At 43.0% G+C, this 22,645-nt stretch overlaps 1 protein-coding gene across 2 annotated transcripts in view; it reads left to right on the top strand.

Moving 5' to 3' along the window:
* Positions 1–917: 917 nt before the first annotated feature.
* UTP20 (UTP20 small subunit processome component) overlaps positions 918–22,645 on the top strand; it is a gene marked incomplete at its 3' end in the record, with an annotated part of 66,099 nt that continues 44,371 nt past the window's right edge. For both annotated transcript variants that reach the window (XM_082011665.1, XM_082011664.1), the window contains exons 1-21: positions 918–1,076; positions 1,774–1,854; positions 2,668–2,734; positions 2,930–3,062; positions 3,552–3,740; positions 5,232–5,313; positions 6,408–6,545; positions 6,927–7,082; positions 8,537–8,683; positions 9,193–9,327; positions 10,781–10,858; positions 11,518–11,696; positions 13,696–13,851; positions 14,380–14,468; positions 16,576–16,681; positions 17,852–18,002; positions 18,426–18,488; positions 18,815–18,973; positions 20,026–20,102; positions 20,964–21,043; positions 21,733–21,976. In XM_082011665.1, coding sequence (XP_081867791.1) covers positions 1,032–1,076; positions 1,774–1,854; positions 2,668–2,734; positions 2,930–3,062; positions 3,552–3,740; positions 5,232–5,313; positions 6,408–6,545; positions 6,927–7,082; positions 8,537–8,683; positions 9,193–9,327; positions 10,781–10,858; positions 11,518–11,696; positions 13,696–13,851; positions 14,380–14,468; positions 16,576–16,681; positions 17,852–18,002; positions 18,426–18,488; positions 18,815–18,973; positions 20,026–20,102; positions 20,964–21,043; positions 21,733–21,976 — 2,555 coding nt within the window. In that variant the 5' untranslated portion in view covers positions 918–1,031. The remainder of the gene's footprint in view (positions 1,077–1,773; positions 1,855–2,667; positions 2,735–2,929; positions 3,063–3,551; positions 3,741–5,231; positions 5,314–6,407; positions 6,546–6,926; positions 7,083–8,536; positions 8,684–9,192; positions 9,328–10,780; positions 10,859–11,517; positions 11,697–13,695; positions 13,852–14,379; positions 14,469–16,575; positions 16,682–17,851; positions 18,003–18,425; positions 18,489–18,814; positions 18,974–20,025; positions 20,103–20,963; positions 21,044–21,732; positions 21,977–22,645) is intronic.

Raw genomic sequence — 22,645 nt, forward strand, 5'->3', positions numbered from 1 at the left:
TCGTGTTAGTGGCTTATTGCCTGCCCGTGGGCAGCTTTTCTGGATGCACCTGGCAGTGTTTAACCTGTTGGGGCTGTTCAAAGTTGCAGGTCCCTACGTGCTCCTAATAGTGAACTTCAGCCGTGCTCAAGTCCAACCTTGCCTCTTGCTGTCTGAACAACCTGCACGCCTGGTTTTTGAGGGTGGCCTTGGGCTGCCTGTAACAGGCAGGACAGGCAGGCTGGGGAGGGACAAAACGCCCAAGCCTTGTAAGCGGCATCCCAAAATGGTCTTGCAGCTCTGGGCTGCTTGTGCTGCACCTGCCCAAATCAAAGCTTCACCCAGCTTCTATTTCACTTCCCACCTCCCTGACACACGTTCTTCACCTCCCGCAACTCAGCCAACAGGCAGGAGCTCCCACAGGCCCTGGTCCTACTGTGAGCGCACCAGTGAATGACAATCGGGCCATAATCGTTTGCTCTTGTGCGAGAATTTAGTTTGCGTGTGCTTGGTCTGGGATGAGCTTTTTTGGGGTTTTTTTTGTTTTTTTTTTTTGAGGTCTGGAGAAAAGTCTGCACTAAGATCGGGGCTGTAGTATCTGGGCAGTGGCCGTTTCAGGCCGAGCCACCAGTGCCGCGCTGAGGGCTGCGCTCTCCCACCTCACGTTTTCTCCCTCGTACCGATTTCTGTTCCTCAGGCACCACCGGGGCCTCCCTCCGCTACCGGGGCACCGCCGCCCTCCGCGCCACACCGGAGCGCAGAGACGAGGGCGGAGGTGGGCTGCTCTGCCCAGAGTCCTCGAGGAAACGCCGCTCACCGCCACAGTAAGACGGGAACGGGTGTCGGTTCCACCTTTCACAGATCACAACTTCGGGTCGCGCCGCGCAGGGACCGCCCGGCCCCGGCAGCCACCGCCCGCTCCTTCCGCCGGCAGGCCCGCCTCCTCTTCCCGGCAGGCCGCGGCCGGCATGGCAGCGCCCGGCGTGTAGGGCCGCACGTGTGGCTGTCGCTGTGGGGCCGCGTCTGCGGGGCCCGGGCCTCCATCCGCCGCCATGAAGAGCAAGTCCTCAGCTCACAAGTCGGGGAACACGCACCGGGTGAGCGGCCGCCCGGCCGGGCCGCGCCGCGCCGGGTTTCCGCGGCCGGTGGCCGGGTCTTTAGGTTTTCGTTGTCGGTGTTAGTTTAATGGTAGTGCCCGGCTCCCGAGGCGGTGCTGAGGGAGGACGTGTGAGGGCGGGTGGTGTGGCGGAGCCGCGGGGAGCCGCACCGGGTCTCAGCAGCGCAGTGAGGGGGTCCGGCCGGGCCCCCCGCGCTGGCGTGCGGCCTCTCCCTTTCCCCGGCCCTCGGTGACACCGCCGTGAGTCAGGTCATCGTCCCTGTCGCGCAGCAGGCACACCACAGCCTTAGTGTAGAAAACTGACACAATTTAATAAAAAAAAAATCTACTGCGGGGGTATGAACTTAGGCGTTGTTTCAGGAGAGGCAAGAGCCGTCCAGTCTGTTGAAATCCGGGTAGATTTCTCAGCACCTTTTTCACTGTGTTGTGGAGACGTGGGGTGCGAGCCTTGCCAGTGGAGAGCGAGAGGGGAGAGGGCTGGTCCTACTCATGAGCCTTTTATGTATTTTTTTTGTCTTAAAATTCTGGTCGGACTGTTTACAGCCTGACAGGCACTTACCTGCCCACCCGTCTGTAGAAGTGGGGTTTCTTTTTGCAGTGTGCATGCTATTAAGAGGGACTTGGAAGGGCTGCTCTCAGAATAGAGCAAGAAACATGTACGTCCTTTTGTTTTACAGTTTCTTACCTTTTCGGAGCGCTTAAGCAATGTTAATATTGATATTATTCATCGGATTGACAGAACTGGAAGCTACGCTGAGGTGAGGACAGCAATTGTCATTTTCTGAAATCACATCACAAGTAGATCTGCTCCATGAAAGACTCACAAAATTTATTCAGGGGTAAATTGGAAACAAGCTCCTGGAAAAGTTGCCTTTCCCGGTAGAGCCTTGTTTCATGCTTTGTTCTTCTTTACTTGTTGACCTGCTTCACAGTATTGCTATAGAGACTCTTTTGACAGCGTCACCCTGATGGCTTCTGTGTGGCTGGTGGGCCTGTGGGTGTTTCTGAGCATGGAAGTTGCTGCTGTGGCAGTCAGCAGTTCTAGGGCTGGACCTGCAAAGACTTACAAGTTCTGAGTAGTTGCAATACTTGCAGCATGTATGCAAAGCGTGTGCATGTGTCTTTATAAATCATAAAGAAGGGTCATCTGTATGTGTCCTGTAGATCATCATTGTGAACATAGTGCTTTGCATGTTATTACCTCCTGGCCTACTGGCTTATTCTTCTGAACTTCCCACTCAATAGCTGTGAGGATGCCAAAAGAACTCCCAGAGCATTTATGCTGGGTGAGCATCTTAGATTATCAAGGCCAGTCAACAGAAGTCTAAAAAGCAATTACATAAACAAGTCCTGTCACCAGAAAATATTTTCAAATGTGTTTTGAGTATAGAAAGAAAAGTCTCTATTTTCAGGGAAATTCCATGGCACCTTTGGAAATGAAGTCCTCAAGATATCTTGAAATATTCTTCAAATATTGAAGAGGCATGATAGTTTTCTTCATTTGAACCTCTCATCTTTGCAGGCTACATTCATTAGGGTTGGTAGCTATTATTTTATCTTTGTTTTGACAGGAGGTTGAAACCTACTTTTTTGAAGGACTACGGAAATGGAGGGAACTGAACCTCACTCAGCATTTTGGTATGTCATTCTTATTCATGTTTCCTGCTTTCCTTAAACTGTTAAAATACATTTCTTCTGCATCCAGAACCCAATGGCAGATTTTCTATTGACTTTTTTTTGATTGGGCTCTGGCGGACTATTATTCTTTAACATCCTACATGTTTACCAGGAACTGGGCTAGTTTTCAGGGTTTCTCTTTTGTGCTTTGAACAGTGCAATTCTACAATGAAGTGGTCAACAAATGCCAGTCCTTCAACCAGCTGGTCTATTACCAAAGTGCCATTGTGCAGAGCTTGAAGACACATTTGCAAGTTGAAGGCAGTCTTGCTTATCAACCCCTATTAGAGTGAGTATATGGTGACAAAATGTAGTCAGAACACTATTACAAGTCAGCATGAATCCTGTTGTGAGTGTTCTTTTTCTTTATTGTACCTGAGAAAAATATAGCAATGGGATGCCCAAAGAGTTCGTATTTCCCTGATAGAGCTTTATGGTTCTAAGTCTTAAAAAAAAAAAACAACAAACAAAAAACTATGACAAGGCAAGCAAATCAGCCTGAGCTCTTACTGCGTATCAGACAGAATATTAATGTGCTTTGTTTTATGTTAATCGTTTATGTCTCCTTGTTTACTGTTATTTGCTTGACCTTTTTAAAAATCTTAAGATTCTTGCCATCCACAGCTGCCTAATAGGCATTATGTAAATAAAAGTGAGAAGTAAAGGTGATGCTCTCTTTCCTTCCAAAGAGACTGTGCTGGATTATGCAATGTTTGACTAGGTTTTTATTGGTTTGTTTTTGAAATGCTCTAACACTGGTGTATTTTCTGAAACACAGTCTAGTGGTGCAGCTGGCTCGAGATCTTCAGGCTGATTTTTATCCTCACTTTCATGACTTTTTCCTGGCCATCACCAAGTTACTGGACACACAGGACACAGAGCTGCTAGAATGGGCTTTTACCTCTCTTTCCTATCTCTACAAATACTTGTGGAGGTTGATGGTGAAGGACATACACAACATATACAGGTAAAAGCCATGTTTAATGTCTGTCTTGACCAGCGGTTATTAGATGCTATAGATATGTAAATGCCACACAAATACATGGCTTAATGCTTCAGTGTACTTGTTAGCATGCTTTCCATGCTTTCTGAGAGACTCTGAGCCATGTTAATCATACACAGCTCCTTTGAGATCCTACTGACTTTCATGGGCCACTGTATTGGAGGAGGGATGTGAGTTGGGCTGCATGTTTGGGCCTTTGGTCCTCTTTTCTTCTGTGTGGGTAGGAGAGGAAGCATCCACCTCAGCTGGGTAAACAAAGCTCAGAAAGACACTGGATTGTCAGAGTAATCTTGGAAACTTGTGTCCAAGTCTAAATTCAACAGGTCTTGAGTATCTGTCAAGTACTTAACCATAGTTTTATCATTTCTCTCTTTCCCAATTGCAGACACCTAGACTAACAATATTGAATGGATTCCTTTGAGTCCTTCCATTGTTCACTTTCCCCTTTATGTTTTTCCCTTCTTCCTTCCAGTCTGTTTAGTGAGAGAGCAGATAAGGTATGCACAGTTTTGTATGCTTTGAAACTCCTTGCCATGGAATGCTGTGGATGTGGAAGGTTCACATAGGTTCAAAGGGAAACCAGCCAAGTTGTAACAAGTTACCAAATGCATAGGAGCCACCTCTGGCTTGGGGAGTCCCTGAGCTGCAGGTGGTTGAAGGCTGATGTTGTATGTGCATGCCCTGTTTTTAAACCTTTCCCAGGCATCTGCTTCTGGCTGCTGCTGTAGACTGAATATTGGGCTGGATGGACCTGTGGCCTGATGCAGTATGACTGCTTGTTCAGTCTTACATTGCTGTGGTAGCACGTCTCTTCTTTTTGTCATAGCCAGTGGGTCCATGTTGCTTCCTCCTATTTTCAGTTTGAAACAGATGGAGCAAAAGAGGGGTTACAGATTTCCTCCCCAACCCAGCAACACCTGTCGGGCATATTGAAAAAACATCTGCTTGGCTGTGAATCTGAGGCACCAGTCACTCTGCACTGAACATGTGCTGAGCCACCTGTAACTGTTACTGATACTTGCCAGAGAACTGCAAATATTTATCACCCCTGTAAATTGTATCTTTAGAAACTTTTAAGTGCACAGGAGACCCTTTTGGCACAAACACAAATCTGGCTTGTCAAATCAACTTTGGTTTCACTTACTGCTGCTGAGTATATATGTTGAAAATCTTGATGCTGTAGTTGAATCTGTGTGGATACAGAGATTTTAGAGGTATTTCTGAATGCAGCTTAATTTGCCTGGCACTGTCCTTTGATCTTTTTTGCAAAACTCTGTCTTTTATCCAGGGAGAGGGAAGGAACCGAGTTGAGGAAGGTATTTGCCCTCTCTAGGAGGACACATACTTAGTGTTTCTAAAAGGTGGCAATGTAAACTGAAAACGTAAGTTTTAAAACCAATTGGTGGCAATTCTTGCATTGCCTTTAAGACAGTGGATTATTTTGTGTCTTTGTAGCATGTACAGCACCCTGCTGGCTCACCACAAACTTCACATCAGAAACTTTGCTGCCGAAAGTTTTGTCTTTCTAATGAGAAAGGTAAGTGAGGTGTTCGTACTTTGACGCTATCTCTATTCTGTGGTGGCTCTTGGATTCAATGTGCAGTATTAGCTTTTCTCCAAAGAAGGGTTAGCAAGGCCTGAACTGGCATTCAGCATGTCCTGAGTTGTCATTTTTATTGAGTATTTTACTGAGAATGTCGTGCACTTCATATCAGCAGTGGCAAATAGAAGCCTTAGCACTCTCTGTTTTAAGAGCAGTTAAACTAAATGTCTGTGGTTGTTTTACCTAAAATAACTAGAGTGTGTAAGGTAATCTTGCGAAAGGGAGACTTTAATTTGTAAATGCACATTTGGTCACTGGCTTTTTCACTAATGCTTTAAGGCCTTTGTAGAGCTGAAATTCTTGTGACAACCTTTTTGCAGTCCTGAAAATCACAGTACATAACGTTCCCAGGCAGATCAGGCAAGATCAGACAGCAGCCTTTCATGGAGTAAAGAATGAGAGGGATAGTTGTTGGTTTTTATTTTATGTATTTTCAAAATACACAAAAGCCAGGATTCCTGAGACTGGCTAGCAACTTTGAGTATACTCATTTTTGTCCTACATTGGTAAACCTTAATAAAGCACATTTGTTTGGTGGTTTTCAGAAATTGCTGAACTTCAAGTGAAGTCCTCAGAAATGGAGAGTTTTAAAATCTTGGGCCAGAAGTCCTTGCAATATTCCCAAGTGTGGTTATAGTTTTGGATGACTGGATTCTGTGTTCAGCTGATAACACATCTCTTTCCACACCAGTGCAGTGACCTTTGTGTTTCAGTTGGGACCAGTTTAGTGGTGCATTTATGCACATGTTTAACTCTAAAATCATAAGAATAATCAAAACCACATATTTTGGCTGCAGTGACCTGAGCAGACCTGTGTACGTCTTGGGGCAGGGGGGCTGTAGTGACTGAATAGCTGATCATTTTTCTCCGTTCAGTTTCCTTGTGTGGTTGCAGAAGTAATGAGTTTGAACTGTTACGGGAAGGCAGGACTAGGAAAGTAATGTGGTGCTATGGAGCCATTTAATTGCCTCAGTCCCTCTGGCAGCTCTGAATAGAAGATAACTTTTTTTTCTCCTTATTTTTTGTAGGTTTCTGATAAAAATGCAATCTTCAATTTAATGCTCTGTGACCTGGGGGAGCACCCTGAGAAGGTGGAAGGTGTAGGACAGCTACTTTTTGAGATGTGCAAGGGTGTTCGACACATGTTCCATTCTTGCACAGAGACGGTAAAGACAAGAAAAGATTGCCAATTTAAATGTTTCTGTAATGGAGCCTTAGGCAGCGCTCAGTGAAACCATTGAGTGTTGTCGTCTTCACCTCAGTGGAATCTTGGTCATAAGTATGTTGTTCATTACTTGCTAGGATCTGAAAGCCACCTTCTAAGAGTATTCTTTGAGATAGGAAGGTTGTTTTTAGTAATTCCTATGGAGTATTCCTATATATGGAAATAGTACTGCTTGCTGATATTCCAGATTTTAAGTGATGGCCTTTTTTTTCCCCTCTGTAGTCATTCTAGAAAGAATTGAGATCACTGGAATATTTTAGCACTAACTAATTTTAGGATTGCTAGATTGTATAAGGACATGATGTGCTCTTTTCCTGTGCAGGCTATGAAGTTAATTCTGTTAAAGCTGGGGCCTGTTACTGAAGAAGAAATTGAACTACCGTGGGTAACTGTAGGAGAAGCCTTTGAGCAGATGATCAGATCAGCTGTAGTGCATATTCATAAGGAGCATTTTGACATTGTCTTCAAGTGCCTGGAGGTACACTGAGTTTTTTAAATATTTTTTTTTATTCATGAGAGACTGAAAAAAAACCAAACCCTATGCACTTCTCTTGATAAGTATTTGTGTTTTATTGGACAAGAACTGTGCTTTTTTTCTGCTTTGGAAATATTAAATACAGTGTCACGTGCAGGGGAAAAACCCCATCCTTCTTTTCTAAGCTCAGAGTGGCCCTGGCAGCTGTGCTGTGCTGTGAGTGAGAAAGGAACTGCTGTGTGTGAGACTTGGAGCTCAGTCCCATGGCTGGGCCAGGAGGGTTTGTAGGATCTGCCTTTACAGACATCGCAGACCCCTTGCTGGGGTAGAATGCTGGGACTTGTTTTATATTGCCGAACTAGGTATATTAGTGGTTCCAAAACCACTTTGTGACAGTAAAGGGGAAGCTTTTTGCCCTGCAGCCTCTCTTTACAGCAAAGACCTGGGCTGAAGCTGGAGATCCAAGTTTAAGCCTTGGAGCCAAGTACTGAAAATCACAGAGTATTTTCAGTCTGGGTGTTCCTGTGTTGCTGCTTGGGGTTACACTCTGAGGTTTGAGGGAACACAGTTGAGTGCCATCGGTTTACTTTAGGGTAGTCCTTCCAGCATGGGTAAGTAATCCTATTTGTTCCTTCTTGGAACTCCCTCCCTGTGACCATAGTTTCCCAGAAAATCCCACCCTGTTCATCCTACATCATCCAGTATGATAGTCAGGCAATAACTACTGTCATTAGCTACAGAATTGTTTGCCACTGGGTGTTTTGTATCCCTGGGATCCGAGTCACTCAGCATCTGCAGTTGTGATGAAATCTTGGTAATTGGTCATATAATTCCCTTTATTTTTAATAAGCTTTGCTTTTTTCACCCTGGGAACTGGTGAGTGCATGGGTTATCTTTCTCAGAGAGAAATATTCACATAGTCTATGATAGCTCTCTAAATTGAGTTCAGTTTACAGGATCAAGGATGGGAGTTTATATCCTCTGGACAGAAAAGGACACTAATGGGAGTGATCCAGAGCAGCTCCATTGTCTGTATAATGTAAATGATATGAGTAACCTCTCAGCATCTACATTAGCATAATGATACAGAAAGTGTAAAAGTACTTAAGTTCTGATAATTCTGGTGAAAGCTGGGTGCTCCTATACCATTGTGCGTCTGGGGACAAGTATTTCTTTCTCTTCCTCTTTCCTATATTTCCATGTGTTGGCCTTTCAGGAGACCCTGGTCTTTGGAGGTATTTGTATTTCTGTCCAAGGAATCTGGGATGTGTGTTTTTACGTAATGGAAATCGTGTAGTGTTTTTGCAAGGTTTAGTTTGTTGAACATGAATGAGAGGGTCAACAATAGTTTTTTGGGCAGATGAGATGATTCTTTAGAAAGCTTTTCAAATAGCAGTAAGTGAAACAGGTCTGGTCATTTCTCTGAAACCTTTTGCTTTCCTTTTTTATTTGAACAGGAGTCACTCTTAGACTTGCAGAGGAAAATAACTAAGGCCAACTGCTGTATGGCTTCAGAGCAGATGGAAAGGATTCTACAAGCTTATCTGATCCTAGTAGAACATGCAAATGGATCCAAAATCTCACTGCCTGAAGATGTCTGTCAGGTAGGTCAGACCATCATTGTGGCTGATGTTCCAGAGAAGTATCAACTGAATATGGAAGAGATGTGGTCAGCTGAAGCACTTGTATAGATTTCTGATGCGTCGTTTGGCTTAGGATTTGAGTTGGGTGAACAGAGACATTTATTTTGAGTATTGCTACCTCTCCAATCCCATGAGTATTTACCTCTGTACCGTAACGCTGAGGTAGTCCTCCTTTAAGTGAGCAGGGGGAAAAGCAGGCTGCTGCTTCTAGAGACAAGTTCCTGCCTCTGTGGAGGAGACCTAGACTTCCATATCAGTGGTAGAGCAGTTCTACCAGCTTCACATACATTTGACCCCATTGGGTTCAAATGTAGGCTTAGTGCCCTGAAACTTCAACAGGACGATTAGGATTTGTTTCTGTGGGTTGAAGCTGAGAACACCATGCCCTTCTGATCTAGGGACTGTCCAGGCCATTCAGACCAGGCAATCATCTTCATAGATGAATATCAGTTCTCTCTCTTTCATTTCAGATTTTAATAAAAATGTTAGAAACACCAGATCTCTCATCATCTTGCTGCAAGACCCTGCTGAACACCATTTCTGCGTTCCTGTTGGCCGAGAATGTTTTCTTGCCTGATTCTTTGACCAAGGAAGCTGTTGAGAAGGTAACAAGGACTGCTGCTTACAGGAGAAATCCCAGAGTTCAAGTTTCCTAGAGCAGGCTGATTTCAGGACATTCCACTTCAGGTTGAGGAATATACTATAAGGTTCCCTTTAGCCTTCTTGCACAGATAAGGGGGAAGCTGCCCAATGCCTTAAATAACATCTGCTGAGGTCATGGGACTCCTTGTCAGTCTTACACGAACTGTTAGTGTCGCAGTGTCACTGTGGCAGACATCTTTGCAATGAAAACCAGGCTCTGATTCAAACACCTACAGCCTCTGTAGAGAAAGGAGGGAGAACAGAGAAGGGACATGTTCTGCCTTGGATTATAAAGCAGGTCAGTGGGTTGGACTTAGTGAAAATAGTATATTTTTCACTGAGCTGCCAAGCATTTAGTGAGCATGTCTTAGCCTTGTGAACAAGGTTCAAGCAAGTGCAGTTTGATGTAGAAAGTATGGGGGTAGGCATATTTCAGTACTACCATTGCTCCTGAAGCATTGACAGGATTAGCTCCATACTTTCCTATCAAATGCAGTGTTGCAAAGATTAATAGGAGATGCTACTGTGGAATCTGATTCTTCAGTTTTGCTGTTACAGTACATTATAATTTTGCAATTTACAGTGTGGACCATAGTTGTACTGTATATGTAAAAAAATATTTGAAAGAAAAGATGTCATGTGATTTACAATGGGAGAACAAGGCTCTTGCAATTGTTTAAAAAAGATCAAATTTCAGCTGGTCTTCAGTGTTGACTTGTGTTTAAATAAGATTGGTTCTGCCTGTGACATGATTCCAGTTTTGCCCAGGAGGCATGGTCCTTCTAACATGTGAGGATTTTTGTGTGGGCTCCTGTTAAACTGGACGAGACTAAAAGCTGTTGTTGTCTTCTGAAGGGTCTGGGAAAGGGAGATCTGGGTGTGTATTTCTATGTTGCACATCACAGTGTTGAGGAGCACTGATCCTGGGTATCTCAAAGGACTGTTCCTATCTGGGGTCCTTCAGAAGCAGAGAGGTTGGCCCTGCCCATGAAGTGGTAAACTTTCTGCAGCCTGCTACACAGAAAAATGCTGAGTTGAAACATCTTTTGTGTCTAAGCTTTTTCCTAACAGTTGGTGTGTCTATGCTGCAGTCCTAGAACTTTCAGTTTACATTTTCCACATCACACTAAAGAGATATCGAAGCCGTCTTTGCACAGAGCCAACTTGGATCCAGCAGCGTTTGTTCAAAAGGATTGTGTCAGCAGGGTTTGATAAAAAGGACAGTCACAGGATTGCTGTGTGTGGCTGAACTAACAAGCCCTGCTAGCCGTGAACAGACAGCCAGGCTAGGTGTCTCCGAGTTCAAAGCATGGCTGATTCATAAACCAGAAAAAATGTCCCATGGGTAATGGAGAATTGACTATGAAATGTCTTTTGTTAATGCGTTCCTGTCAACCTTTCATTTGCATCTTGCAGGTATTTGCAAGTGGATTTGAACGGCACTTTCTTTTGGACTTCTCTGAAGCAATGTTCACAATGAAGCAATTTGAGAGGGTAGATGGAAGCTTTTTTGCATTTTGATTATTTTTGTTGCCAAAGGGAGCAACTGGGAAATCCATAGTATGTTTACCTGCCTTGTATGTTGAAGCATTTTCATTTATTGACATGATGTTTATTTAAACTTCTGCCATGATCTGGTAACAGTGAAAGAGGTTACTTATACCATTGTATTGAAGTTTGATAGTGGTGCTCAGAGTTGGAGAAGGTGACAAGTATCTGTGCTCACAAAAGAAGTTTGTTGGGAATTGAAGGGGTGGGCTTGTTATGGATGGGATGAAGGGGTTCTGGAAAAGGTAAGTGGAAATGAAGAATAAGGGATGTCTGATAGGTCAGGCCTGGAACTGGTGATCTGAGAGTGGGAGGTGAAAGTAAAGTCAGGGATCTGGAATGTCCTGATGAGACTAGATTTGGGGCAAACTGAGTTTTTACATCAAATCACTGTCTCTGCTGGGGTAAGAGGATGTCTGTGTGCTGGTGACTTGGGGCACCAGGACTGGTAAGTCTGGTGCTTTGCTGGCTTGTTTGTGAGGTTTGGATTCCTCTGTGGCTGGTGTGTCTTTTTTGTGGATTTGATGGTGTGTTTTTTGTGGATTTGATCATGATTAAAGAGATTTACCAATCCTTGACTTTTTTTTTTTTTTTGGTCCCTTCAGCATTTTCTTCCATGCTTTCTAGAGTACATTGAGCATTGCTTCTCTGGCACAGATGCCATCACAAAGGATGAGGCGATGGCAATTCTGGCTAAACTCATTCTGGTCAAAGCAGAGCCTCCTACTATTGGTTCAATGGCATTTGAAAAGTATCCTCTTGTTTTCACTGAATCATCCATCAGGTGAGACTTCTCAAGTTTAACAAACACTAGATATGTCTGCATGGCTTCAAGCCTGAAGGCAGTGCAGAGCTACGTAAAAGTTGCCCCCCAGTATTTGCTGGAGTTGTGTAAATGGCAGTGTTGCTGGCAGATTTGCAAACCAGGTGATATGGTAGGATCCCATTTTTCTTTCTGAGATTATTTGAGAAGAGCTACTGCTCTGTAAAGGCTATAACTGATATAAAAAGACTAGCAAGTGTTGTGGTAGGTGTGTGATGGGGATTTATTACACCAAGATGCACGCCGCATCCTTGAGCAACTAATCTTGTAGTGAGTGCTGCAGTTTAGGTTCTCATCATTACTAACCTCCTGCCTATACCCCATCTTTCTTCCCTGTATGCATACTTCTTGTCCAGGAGCTTTCTTGGCAGCAGTACTGTAGTCTTACCACAGACCACAGCTGGGTACCAAAGGGCATGTAATTAATCCAGATACAGCATTGTGCTGGCACAGCTTGACTGCTTCTAGTTACAAAGCTAGCTTTGTTGCAGTGAAGGGTTGCTTTCCCCCTGGAGACTCTTTGGAAAGATTTGGGGGTAACCACTGTCAAGCACAGAATGATGGTTGCTAATCTACTGATAACGATTGTTCTAATCAGTCTAGCACAGATAATTGAAAACTTTCACCTGCAGAGTGGGGACTTGTATTGCCTTTTATGTAAGGTTTTATCTTTCCTAAAAGTAATCCACTCTGTGGGTTTTTCCTGCTTTTATTTAATAGAGTGGAGGTATTTGGGTTTAGGGAACAGAAGTTTGAGTCAAAATAATTGTTTTTCTTCCCTTTTTTTTCGCTGTCTGTTGTTGTCTCTGGATTTTCAGTGGTATGGAGTACATAGCTGGGAGGACCTTGGTCCTGCTTGGGACTTTTTTGTGCTCCTGCAATGTCAACGGTAGAAGTTAGGGCTGGGAGACATCTCAAGAGTTGCATACTCTGTCTCCTATCTAGGATGGAATTAGCAAGTCCTGAACCAGTCCTGAAAGATGTTTGACCAAATTGTTATTAAATACTTCAATTCTGGAGATTCCCAAGCTGCCCCTGGCAGTCTGTGCCAGTACTTTGCTGTCTTCATGGTTACACAGGTGTTTGGTTTGTTGGTTTTTTTTTTTCTTCCCAGTCCTCAGTGCATCAATTAAACTTCCTTTACTGCAGTTTAAATCCATTGCTGCTTCTCTTATCTGCAGGGAACATAAAGAACAGATTATTTCTTACTCTCTGCATCCAGCTTTTGCAGATAACAGGCTTTGATCATCAGAAACATCTGAAATCTTCTTTCTCTGGACCAATAATCCTAATTCCTTGAGGTTTATCTCGTAAATTTTGTTTCTTAAGCCTCTAATGATTCTTGATGCTATCTTTTTGTTAGCTTCTGTATTTCTTGAAGGGTGGAGCCTATGCAGCCTTCTAACTGTGGTCTTGCAAGCACTGGGTGGAATGTAAAGATTGCTCTCCATGGGGTGTGAAGTACTTTTGTTCATATGTTCCAGTATGGTGTCAATCCTTTCTTCCTGCAGATGGGCTTGTTGATTTAGGCTCAGTTTGTGAGTCCTTTTAAGTCCCTAAACCTTTACCTGACTGGTTGTTTTCTGTCATCCATTAGTCTATTGTCAGTGTGATCATGGTTTTTTAATAGTAATCACAGAGATGACTCTTAGGTGCTCCTAGAGGCTATATGTCCTAGTTGTGAGGGTGTCCAACTGAGAATTAGTGCGTTCCCTTCTAGGAATGTTATTTGAACTTGAAATAAAGACCTGACATTTCATGTGGGCCATGTTTTGTGGTCCTCAGCATGACTAGATGATATTTTGTACTGTGGAGGACATTAAAAAGAAAAAAATCCCTTGGGTTGTCTAAGTTCTGCTTGCTAGAAGTAACAAACATAATTTTTCAATATCATGGGAGGAAAAGGAACAATCTCTGATACGCAGTGGTGGGTTATTAAAAAGTTTGGTTTTATTTTTAGCTCTAATACAAGGCAACAAAGAAGTAAAAGACAAAGAGGAAAGGCAGAAGTACTGGTGTTGGATCATGTACTGTCTTTAATCCATTTACCAGAGAAGGAAGACATCACTGACCTTTCACAGCCTTGGGTTGCCTTGGTTGTACTGCCACATATTAGGTAAGCGATGTTCTAAGGTACTATTGTCATGTGCTTCTGCAATACTGCCTAGCTCACCATCTGTCAGAAATCATTTTGCTAAAGGAAGGATAATAATTACTAACCCTAGTTTGGGGAAACCAAGGTTAGAAGGCAAAAAAATACTGTGTGGAAATACTGAATCAATAGTAGAATCAGGAATAGAATATCAGTTTCTTGATTGCTTACTGCCTAAATTTAATAGTGTAGTACATAGAGATGTTCTTGACATGTTTCAGTGTTTGTGTTTTAAGCACTGTCCTCTCTAGCCAGTGGTTTTTTTCAATAATTATGATGATCTTGTATGGAAGGAATAGTTGGGAAGAAGGTGCAATGAATGCTACCACTTAAACTCTGAATCTGAAATAGCAAAAATGGTTTGCTGCTGGTTTCAAACTTGGGGTGAGTTATCCATAATTTAATACAAGATAGATGTGAAAGAAAGCTTTAGTATGTGTGTAGGTGTAAGTGTAACATAGAGATAAAAGTCTTCTCATTTGTTTTGGACAGACCAATGGACAAAGAAAACATTCTGCCCCATGTGACAAGTTTTATAGACTCTCTCTTCACAGCCATTGACAAAGGAAGCCTCTGCAAAGGTCAGTTACAGTGATTTCCTGTTTATTTGCTTTTTGATCATATATGAAAAAAAATATAAAGCAGTTTTTCTGATGACACAAAGTATGAAAATTAATAGCACTAGATTTGTATTGAAGTTTACTGACCAGCTCAGGTAAAACTAGAAGAGCAAAGCTTGGGAGGAAACACCCTCCAGGAAACGATTCTGCATTTGTTGTTGGTAATAATAATGGGGCAACAGATGTTCTGCAAAGTGGAGGACAGAGATAATTGGGAAGGAGGAGAAGAAAGCGAGGGAAAAAAAAAGAGGATGGAAATCAATCTAAACCAGATCCAGGCTGAAGCAGTCAAGTGAAGGAGAGACTGTTGACTCACAAGCTCCAATTATACTATTCCAAACTATAGTGCAAAGTTTGGGACATTACCATCTCTGACCTAAGTGACAGCACCAATTCTAGTATGCTGCATCTTTCCTCCAGTCATGGGTGGTCACTAGTTGTCTTTCCTCTCTGGCCAGAAAAAAAATGTTTTAAGTGTGCTTGCATTGGGCAGGGCAGTTGTTCCTCAGGGGGATTGCAAGTATAGGGATTGTGCCAAAGTATGAGCAGGTATTGGAATGCCCCAGGTTCAGTGTTCATCATTCTTTGGTTTGAAAGGACTTGTCTGGAGTCTGGCCTTTTCCCTTTATAATGCCCTTATTACCATTCCTAAATGTATCTGACAATTGGCTCTGTTGCTTTTTCTTCTCCAGTCTTTGTCAGGCATGGTCCTTTCTGATTTAGCCCTTTCTTCTATCCTGTTTGCAGAGTTTGCATGCTGTGATGATTATTTTAGTGGCAATGTACTACTTCTAAGAAAGTAATACCCAAACTTTTTTTGGGTCTCATCTTTGGTGGCAGTAGTAGTAAGCTGTGCACCAGCTCTGTGTTTGCGTAAGAGTCACGTTGCTATTTCTTTCTTTGCCCATAAGAGAAAAGAAAACAAATGCAACTTCTGTCCTACACTCCTGCCTCCTATTGTCCCATCCTACACTTCTTTCCTTGATTTTCCTCACCATACTCCCAAACTAGGGTTCCTGGACACTTTTTTCATCCTCAGGCATTCTTTCCAGCTCCACACTCTCTGCAGTTCCTTCAGCTTCTGCTAGGACTTCAGTCTCCTCTCACTGCCTGTGCAAGGCATACCGCAGCCCTGTGCTCCCTGTTTGACCTGCCTGGCCTCTCAGGCCTGAGGCAAAGTGCAAGTGCCAGAACTGGGTATTTTTCTACAGTTGCTGTGGAGTGCAGGGAAGCTGGCTTGTGAACTGGGACAGATCAACAGCAAGTTATGCCTGGCAGCTGGGGGTAACTGCCTGTATGGAAGTGCTTATCCTGTTGATCATATAGGTGTGTATAGTGAGGTGGGAGCCTCTATTTTTGTCCAGCACAGATGTACTACTACCAAATGATATGTAGATTACAGTTTGGGGACCTGTGCCCTTACACTAATAGATGCAGAAGGCTTCAACTTGCCATTACTTGCTGTTTCTTCTCCTCTCTTTGAGGAGCTCCTTATTGAGGTTAATGGTGAGCAGGACTCGGCACACACCTGGGGAATTAATCAACTTGGAATAGAGGGACATTTTCAAAGGAATAAATGGGAAATGAATGCTTACTTCCTCTTTTTTTTCATGGCACCTGGCAGCATGTAAGGAAATTATATCCTTTAAAAATGTTCTTCAGTTTAAGCCTGGTTTAAGAACAGTGTTTCTTCTGCTTGGGAAGAGATGATGGACAAGGGAATTTTTAAATTTTTTTTTTTAAACAACCTACTTGCTAATTTAGGAGTGTTAGGGGGAAGGGGTTGCCCTTCCCTTTTCTTGTCTGGAAGGGCTTTGGCTTTCCTGTGCTTCAGGGAAACCCTCCATCCCTAAAGGAGGCTGAGAGTTTAGGAAGGAGATGCGACTGCTGTAACAAAATTCAGCAAACTCACCTTCCGTTCATGAACAAATATACAATCTTTAAGTACTATGGGGCAGCTTTGAAAATCTCATACTGTAGTGCATTGCTGAAGTGCCAAAGTTTATAGGCACAAGTCATTGAGAGCTGAGTAAATATACAGGCTGTTCTTGTTCTCTCTTTGCTCCAGGAAGCCTGTTTGTGGCCTGCCAAGCTGTAAGTACCCTTCTTAGTTTGGCGGAGTCTTCTGAAATACTCCATTTATTACCTGTGGAGCGTGTCAAGAGCTTGGTGACGTAAGTAAATGCTGCCTGTTCTGTGATCCTTTGTGGTTCTCCTTGATACAGCAGAGTTGACTTTGCCTTTATGTAGGGGCTTGTTAAGCTTGTTAAATGCCTCTTTGTGTGTTGCCCGTTCTGTTGCGCTGATGCATTGCTTCATTATTGTGGTTATGTGAGGTAGCAATGTTGTAGGCACTGTTTGTTTGGAGAACCAGGTAGATGTAGTGCCTGTTCAGTGACATTTTCTCTGCAAACTGAAGCTTTCTTAGACAGCTGCAGGGTACTGTGTCAAATAAGTTAGTTCTAGTTTTACCTAGGAGTGCTATGCTTAGTAACTGTGTTACATTATAATGATAAAAGAGACAGGAACAGTGCTTTGAGTTGTGTGAAAAGCCTGAACTTCTGCAGTTTGCTTATGGCGTTGGGATTCCACTATGTCCTTACATACCAGTATGCTTTTTCCACAGTAGGAGGGAGGATTTTTATGCTCCATTTTATTTATTGTATCTCTATTCTCCTTATAATTAGCACACATAACTGAATGGATGGAGGGATTGAGGGAGACCATTGATGTCTCTCCAGCAAATTCTGATGAACTTGTCATCTCCCGTCACTGTTGGGCTGGAGCATCTCCAAGTCTTTGGCAACTTGAGCTTCAAAACATCCTGTTCAGTTAGGAAATCATGGTGCCCGTGTCTGAGGCACGACAGAGATGAAACAGCTTGCCCAGATCAGGCAGGGAGCTTCAGTTTAGTGCTTTTCTGCCAGCTTTGGGCTGGGGGTGTGAAACCCACTTGGAGCATGGGATATACGATAGCCGAAGGAGGTTTCTCTGTGGGCAGGTAGGATTCCTGGTGTCTCACCTAAGGTAAAGTAGCAGCAGCCCTTGTCTGACCTATGCAGATTTGTTTTCTGCAGCTATGGGTGTGGGGGTCCGGCCTGACAAGCCTGATTAATACAAAGGAAGAATCTCATGCATCTTGGGCTGTCATAGGTAATTGGGCTTCGAGGCTGCAAGCCAGTGTGCTGGTGAAGCCTGACTTCACTGGCCTGCTGGTGCCACCAGAGTCTGAAGTCAAGTGGAATTTTTCCCTCAGTATTGTTATCGTCACTACTGCCTTATTTTCAAATATCTGTATTGTTGCGGTGCTCTCTGTATGCTAATAAAACACTCCATTGTTTTAGCACTTTCCCTTCAGACCCCTCTGCATTGCTGCTAGCTGACCTCTATTACACGAGGTTGGTATTGTGTGGCTGCCAGGAACCGCTTTCCCGAGGGAATCTAATGGAGTTGTTTGAGAAGTTGCACCCTAATATTTCCACTGGTGTTTCCAAGGTAATCTGCTTTCTTGAGCACATGCAAGGTGATTTGTATTTTAACAATGCAATTTAAGTAACCCAAGTTAAATTACAAAGGCTAAAGGAGAAACAGGAGACTATGTAAAGCAATTACTTCCATAGTATCTTTTTAGGCCTTTGTCCATTTCTAAGAGGCTGCCGTGGGGCATGAGTTAACAGGTTAACTTTTAGCCCTAGGAGGCTTGCCTCTCCCTAGAGGTGAATCAGACCAGGAGCCTAATGTGTTCATTTTGAATTGCCTGCTAGACTGCAGGAGCTCATCCGTTTCCCAGCTCCTGGAGGAACCTAGTGAAATCAGCCTCCTGTGCAAAACGTTAACATCTCTGTAGGTGTGTATGTGCCTGCATATGTAGCCTGCATTCTCCCACATGCTTCTGACATACGTTTCTGCTTTGGATAGGTCCGACTGTTGACCATCCGAATTCTAAACCATTTTGAGAATCCACCTTCTACACAGATTGAGGTAGGGCTAGAACTTTTAATTTAACATTTCAAAGCCATCTGTGTTTGATGTTGTGTGTGAACTGTTTTCCACTTTGCAGAAACAAAGCATATGTCTGGTAGAGGTTGTCCTCTGCTTTTGTGCTTTCACATTCCAGTTTTATCTCTTTGTCCCCCTGATGCCTGATGTTTTCAGATGTGTGAGTTTTGATGCCTGGTGGAAACCAGAGCAAGTCTCTTGACTTTGTTCTTTGGTCCGTAATGGCTGGAACTCTGTGTAGTTTTGTTGAAATATCTTTCAATGAGAAAAGGATTCTTTAAGAAAATGCATGTCACTTGTTTGTTCAGGGTGATGGCACAGCGGAACTCCAGCCAGTATTTGCCATATTGCTCCAAGCAGAACTTGTGCCAGCAACAGTGAATGATTACAGAGAGAAACTTCTCCATTTGAGGAAACTAAGATGTGATCTAGTGCAGTCTGCAGTACCAAGTGGATCTTTGCAGGAGGTAAGTCGTTATTGTCAAAAAGCAGTTGTTGCATTCCTTTATTGCAAGAGAACATTCTTATTCCATCAAAAGGATTGCAGAGTTTTTAATAAGAGTTCATCAAAAAATCAGTTAGCTCCCACATTAGGTTTTAGAAAATGTACTTGTTAGTAGGGATCACAGCTCCCATTGTCCTTGGGACTATTGCGTTCTCTTGGCTATTCAGTAGAACAACAGTGCTCTCCAGATAAATGGCCCACAAGCAGATTAATCAGATTTTGATGGAAAGGAAGACAAATGATTCCAGGCAGAAGCAAGTCATGAGCAAATTTAAAACCATGACCTTGCCATACCCTCAGCATGGTTGAACGTTGGTAGGATTTCCATTGGCCACTGGAGAGCCTAGCTTCTGCATCTTGTTGCAGGGTGAAAATCTTGTATGCCTGTGACTTGAACCTCCTCTGCTGCTGAGCTAAAGGGGACCTCACCTTCTAGATGTTGGAAGGGTCACAATTTTACTAGTTAAATGATCATGGATTTGGTGGGAGGGGTTTTTTTATAATTTTTCTGGCTGTTGCTGTACCTGTACAATTTTTTTTTACCTTGACTTGTAAGCTCCTGTGAGGAAGGGTTGTAGGTCAGTCCTGCTGCATGTAGGTCAGCAAGAAACCAGTCCAGAGGACATGCTTCTAGGCCTAGTGCAATAAAGACTCCTCAGGGCAAACCTTCCTCTTTCTGAGGTCCCTAATGCTGCTATGGCAGCCATGAAGTTAAACAGGGAGGCAGGCAATCCAGATCATCTGCTATGCTGAACTGATTTTTGCACATTCATGGTATGGGGGTATGATGACTAGATCTCAGTGCAGCTTACAGTAAATGGGCTCTAGGTTTCCTCATGCAGCTACAAGACAAGGAATGATGATGTGTGTGACTTGCTTCATTACTTGTGGTACTTCTGAGAATGTCTTTGATCAAAGTTTCATCTTTGAGAGAAAGAAAGGTTAGAGGAGGTTGGTTGGTCTTTAACGATTGTTTTTTACATCTCAACAAGATGGTATTGTATGTCATTCTAGGTGCCTCTTCGGTATTTACTGGGAATGCTTTATATTAACTTCAGCCCCCTCTGGGATCCTGTAATTGAACTCATAACGTGAGTATATGCAGTTGAATTCTGCAATCTGTGGTTGTCTCACAGAACATTCCTTCCATTGTTCTGTGAACAAAAGCTAAGGTTAAAATGTCTGATTTGGAGAGACCTGTGCATGAGCACCTTTGTGTGAAATCTTCTGAAACTAATTGATCTCTCAAATAAATTGCAGCCTGTGTAGACTCTTACTTTGTAAGTTAGTTTCTGATTTTTCTTACTATTAAAGGGAACTTGCAACAAACAGAGTCAAATAGAATTTTGAGTCAAAGGTAGCAGGATTTGAGTAGTGTTTCACAAGTGCTTAAGGGAGTAAGAAGTCTCTCTCAGTTTCCCTGTCTCTGACTTTTCTGTCCTTACTGGAAAACCTCTAAAGCCTACTAAAGAGTAGGGAAGACTTACCATAGTGACAGCTGAACTAAATACAGAAATGAGTGTCTGCTTTCAGCATGACTTTATCTTCTTGGTTTGTCCCCTCTGTTGTATGATATAAAGGATGGGGTTTTCCCCTTCAAACTAGTAAATTAATAAAAAAAAAATTGAGCCAGCTCTTCAAAAGATACGTCCATGCTAATTCTTCCTTTGGTTCTATATGATGTTACTGTGCAGAAGTCAGTAAAAAACTTCAGAACATTTTTATGCAATTTGAGTTCATGAGATACAACCAGATTATTTTAATAACAACTGACATTTGGGATCCATGAGTAAAGGCAAGGAGTTGCTACAGCTGTATCGTGCAGATGTCCTGTCTTCAGACACTCACATTAAAGCAGTGATCAAAGCCTCTGATTCTGTTAGTTGTTAACTTGCTAGTGACACATGGCTTTTATTATTTTCCTTTTAATTTCACGTCTTATGCTTTGTTAGTTCTCATGCAAAGGAAATGGAGAATAAACAGTTCTGGAAGGTCTTATATGAACATTTGGAGAGGGCTGCTACCTATGCTGGTAAGTCACAGCTCCTAAACGTCATGACAGTAACCCAGCTAATTGTGAATGACATGACTGTGTTTTTATGTGCCCCAAATATAAGTGTGATGGGGGAATTCAGAACCAGAGCTCTTGACTATCAGCATCATGTCCTGGGCAGGAATGGAGAGGCTTGGGAAAAGACTGTGTCTCCTTCTGTCCTAAACACCAAGAAGTAGATAGAAAAGGCGCCTGCATTACAGAAGGGAGTTGAAGGTTGTGGGAAGCCATGCAGCAGTTCTGTCCCTGCTTACGGCTGGCTCTGCCCAGACTGATCAGGAGCAATGATAAAACCTGTACAATGGAGCTAACAATCTTTCTGCTCCATAAATTCACTGGAATTCCTGCAAACACTGTTTTTCTTAGGTGTGTCTTAAGGTTTACATATGGGTGTATGGAGTCTATGATTTCATGACAGAGCCATGAGCATGCAGCCATTTGTGGACTTCTCTGTTAGTCAAGAGAACTGAGCTTAACTGAGATGCGTCATGGCTATAAGGCATCCTAGAATACTTTCTAAGCAATGCAGGTCTTTCAAGTCAGTGTTAAATACAGTTATCTAAGCAGGTACACATCAACAAAAGTACTACTTCTGTAATGGGGGACTGATCCCTTGCTACTGCTGATTATGAAATAACCTGAAGAGATTTTCTTCATCTGTTCTATAGAAATGGAGCTGCAAAATGAACTAGATGAAGAGGAGGAAAGGATTTCTGAAACAGAAAGCGAGGAGATGCCAGAGGGAGGGGTGGGGACTGTCTTCCTGGAGAAGCTGAGGACTAGAACAGATTGCAGTGAGCGGCTGGACCACACAAACTTCCGTTTTCTACTGTGGAAAGCACTGGATAAGTTTCCAGACAGAGTGGAGCCTAGGTCGAGGGAACTTTCTCCACTTCTTTTGAGATTTATTAGGTAAGTAAGATTTATTTTTCAGTTGAGAGGACACTTTGCTTTCAGTGTGCTGCTAACTTTTAAGACTGTGTCTATCCCATTATAGATTTTATTTCCTGAATGCATGGCTGACATGTCTGTTTCCAGTTAAGATAACCTTTTGATTGAAGTGTTAGAAACATCATGCAAGAAGCAGGCTGAAATGAAACTGGCAGTAAGTTTCTGCTGCTCAGTCTCTCATTTATTGACTTGCGACTGTCACAGCCTCATTATTCCATTAGGGAGCGATTTCAATGGAAATAAAGATCCCCCCTTTTTTTTTTTTTAAGTGAAAATACATTTTAATTTGGAATCAGAAGACCAAAATATTTTCTCCCAAGATGGAGAAAATGCTGGTTTTCAGAGGCTGATGCAGTTTCCTGCCCCTGGAAGGACAGCAATGGTGTGCTTGTGTGTGCACATATCAGATAGTATGATACACACAGAGTAAATGTGATCTCATGGAAGGGGGAGGCTTCTGATACTCCTTTTCTATGATTAGAAAACCTATTTTTTGCTTGCATTCCTGGAAAAATTGAACCAAACTGTAGCAGGTAGGGTAGTTTCCTCACATGCTCTCTTACTGACATACTCACTGTTCCCCTGCCCACTCAAGCAAACACAACCCCTATGCCCTCCACATAACCTCTT

The sequence above is a fragment of the Phaethon aethereus genome (assembly GCF_964289735.1).
Source record: "Phaethon aethereus genome assembly, chromosome: 1".
Taxonomy (NCBI): domain Eukaryota; kingdom Metazoa; phylum Chordata; class Aves; order Phaethontiformes; family Phaethontidae; genus Phaethon; species Phaethon aethereus.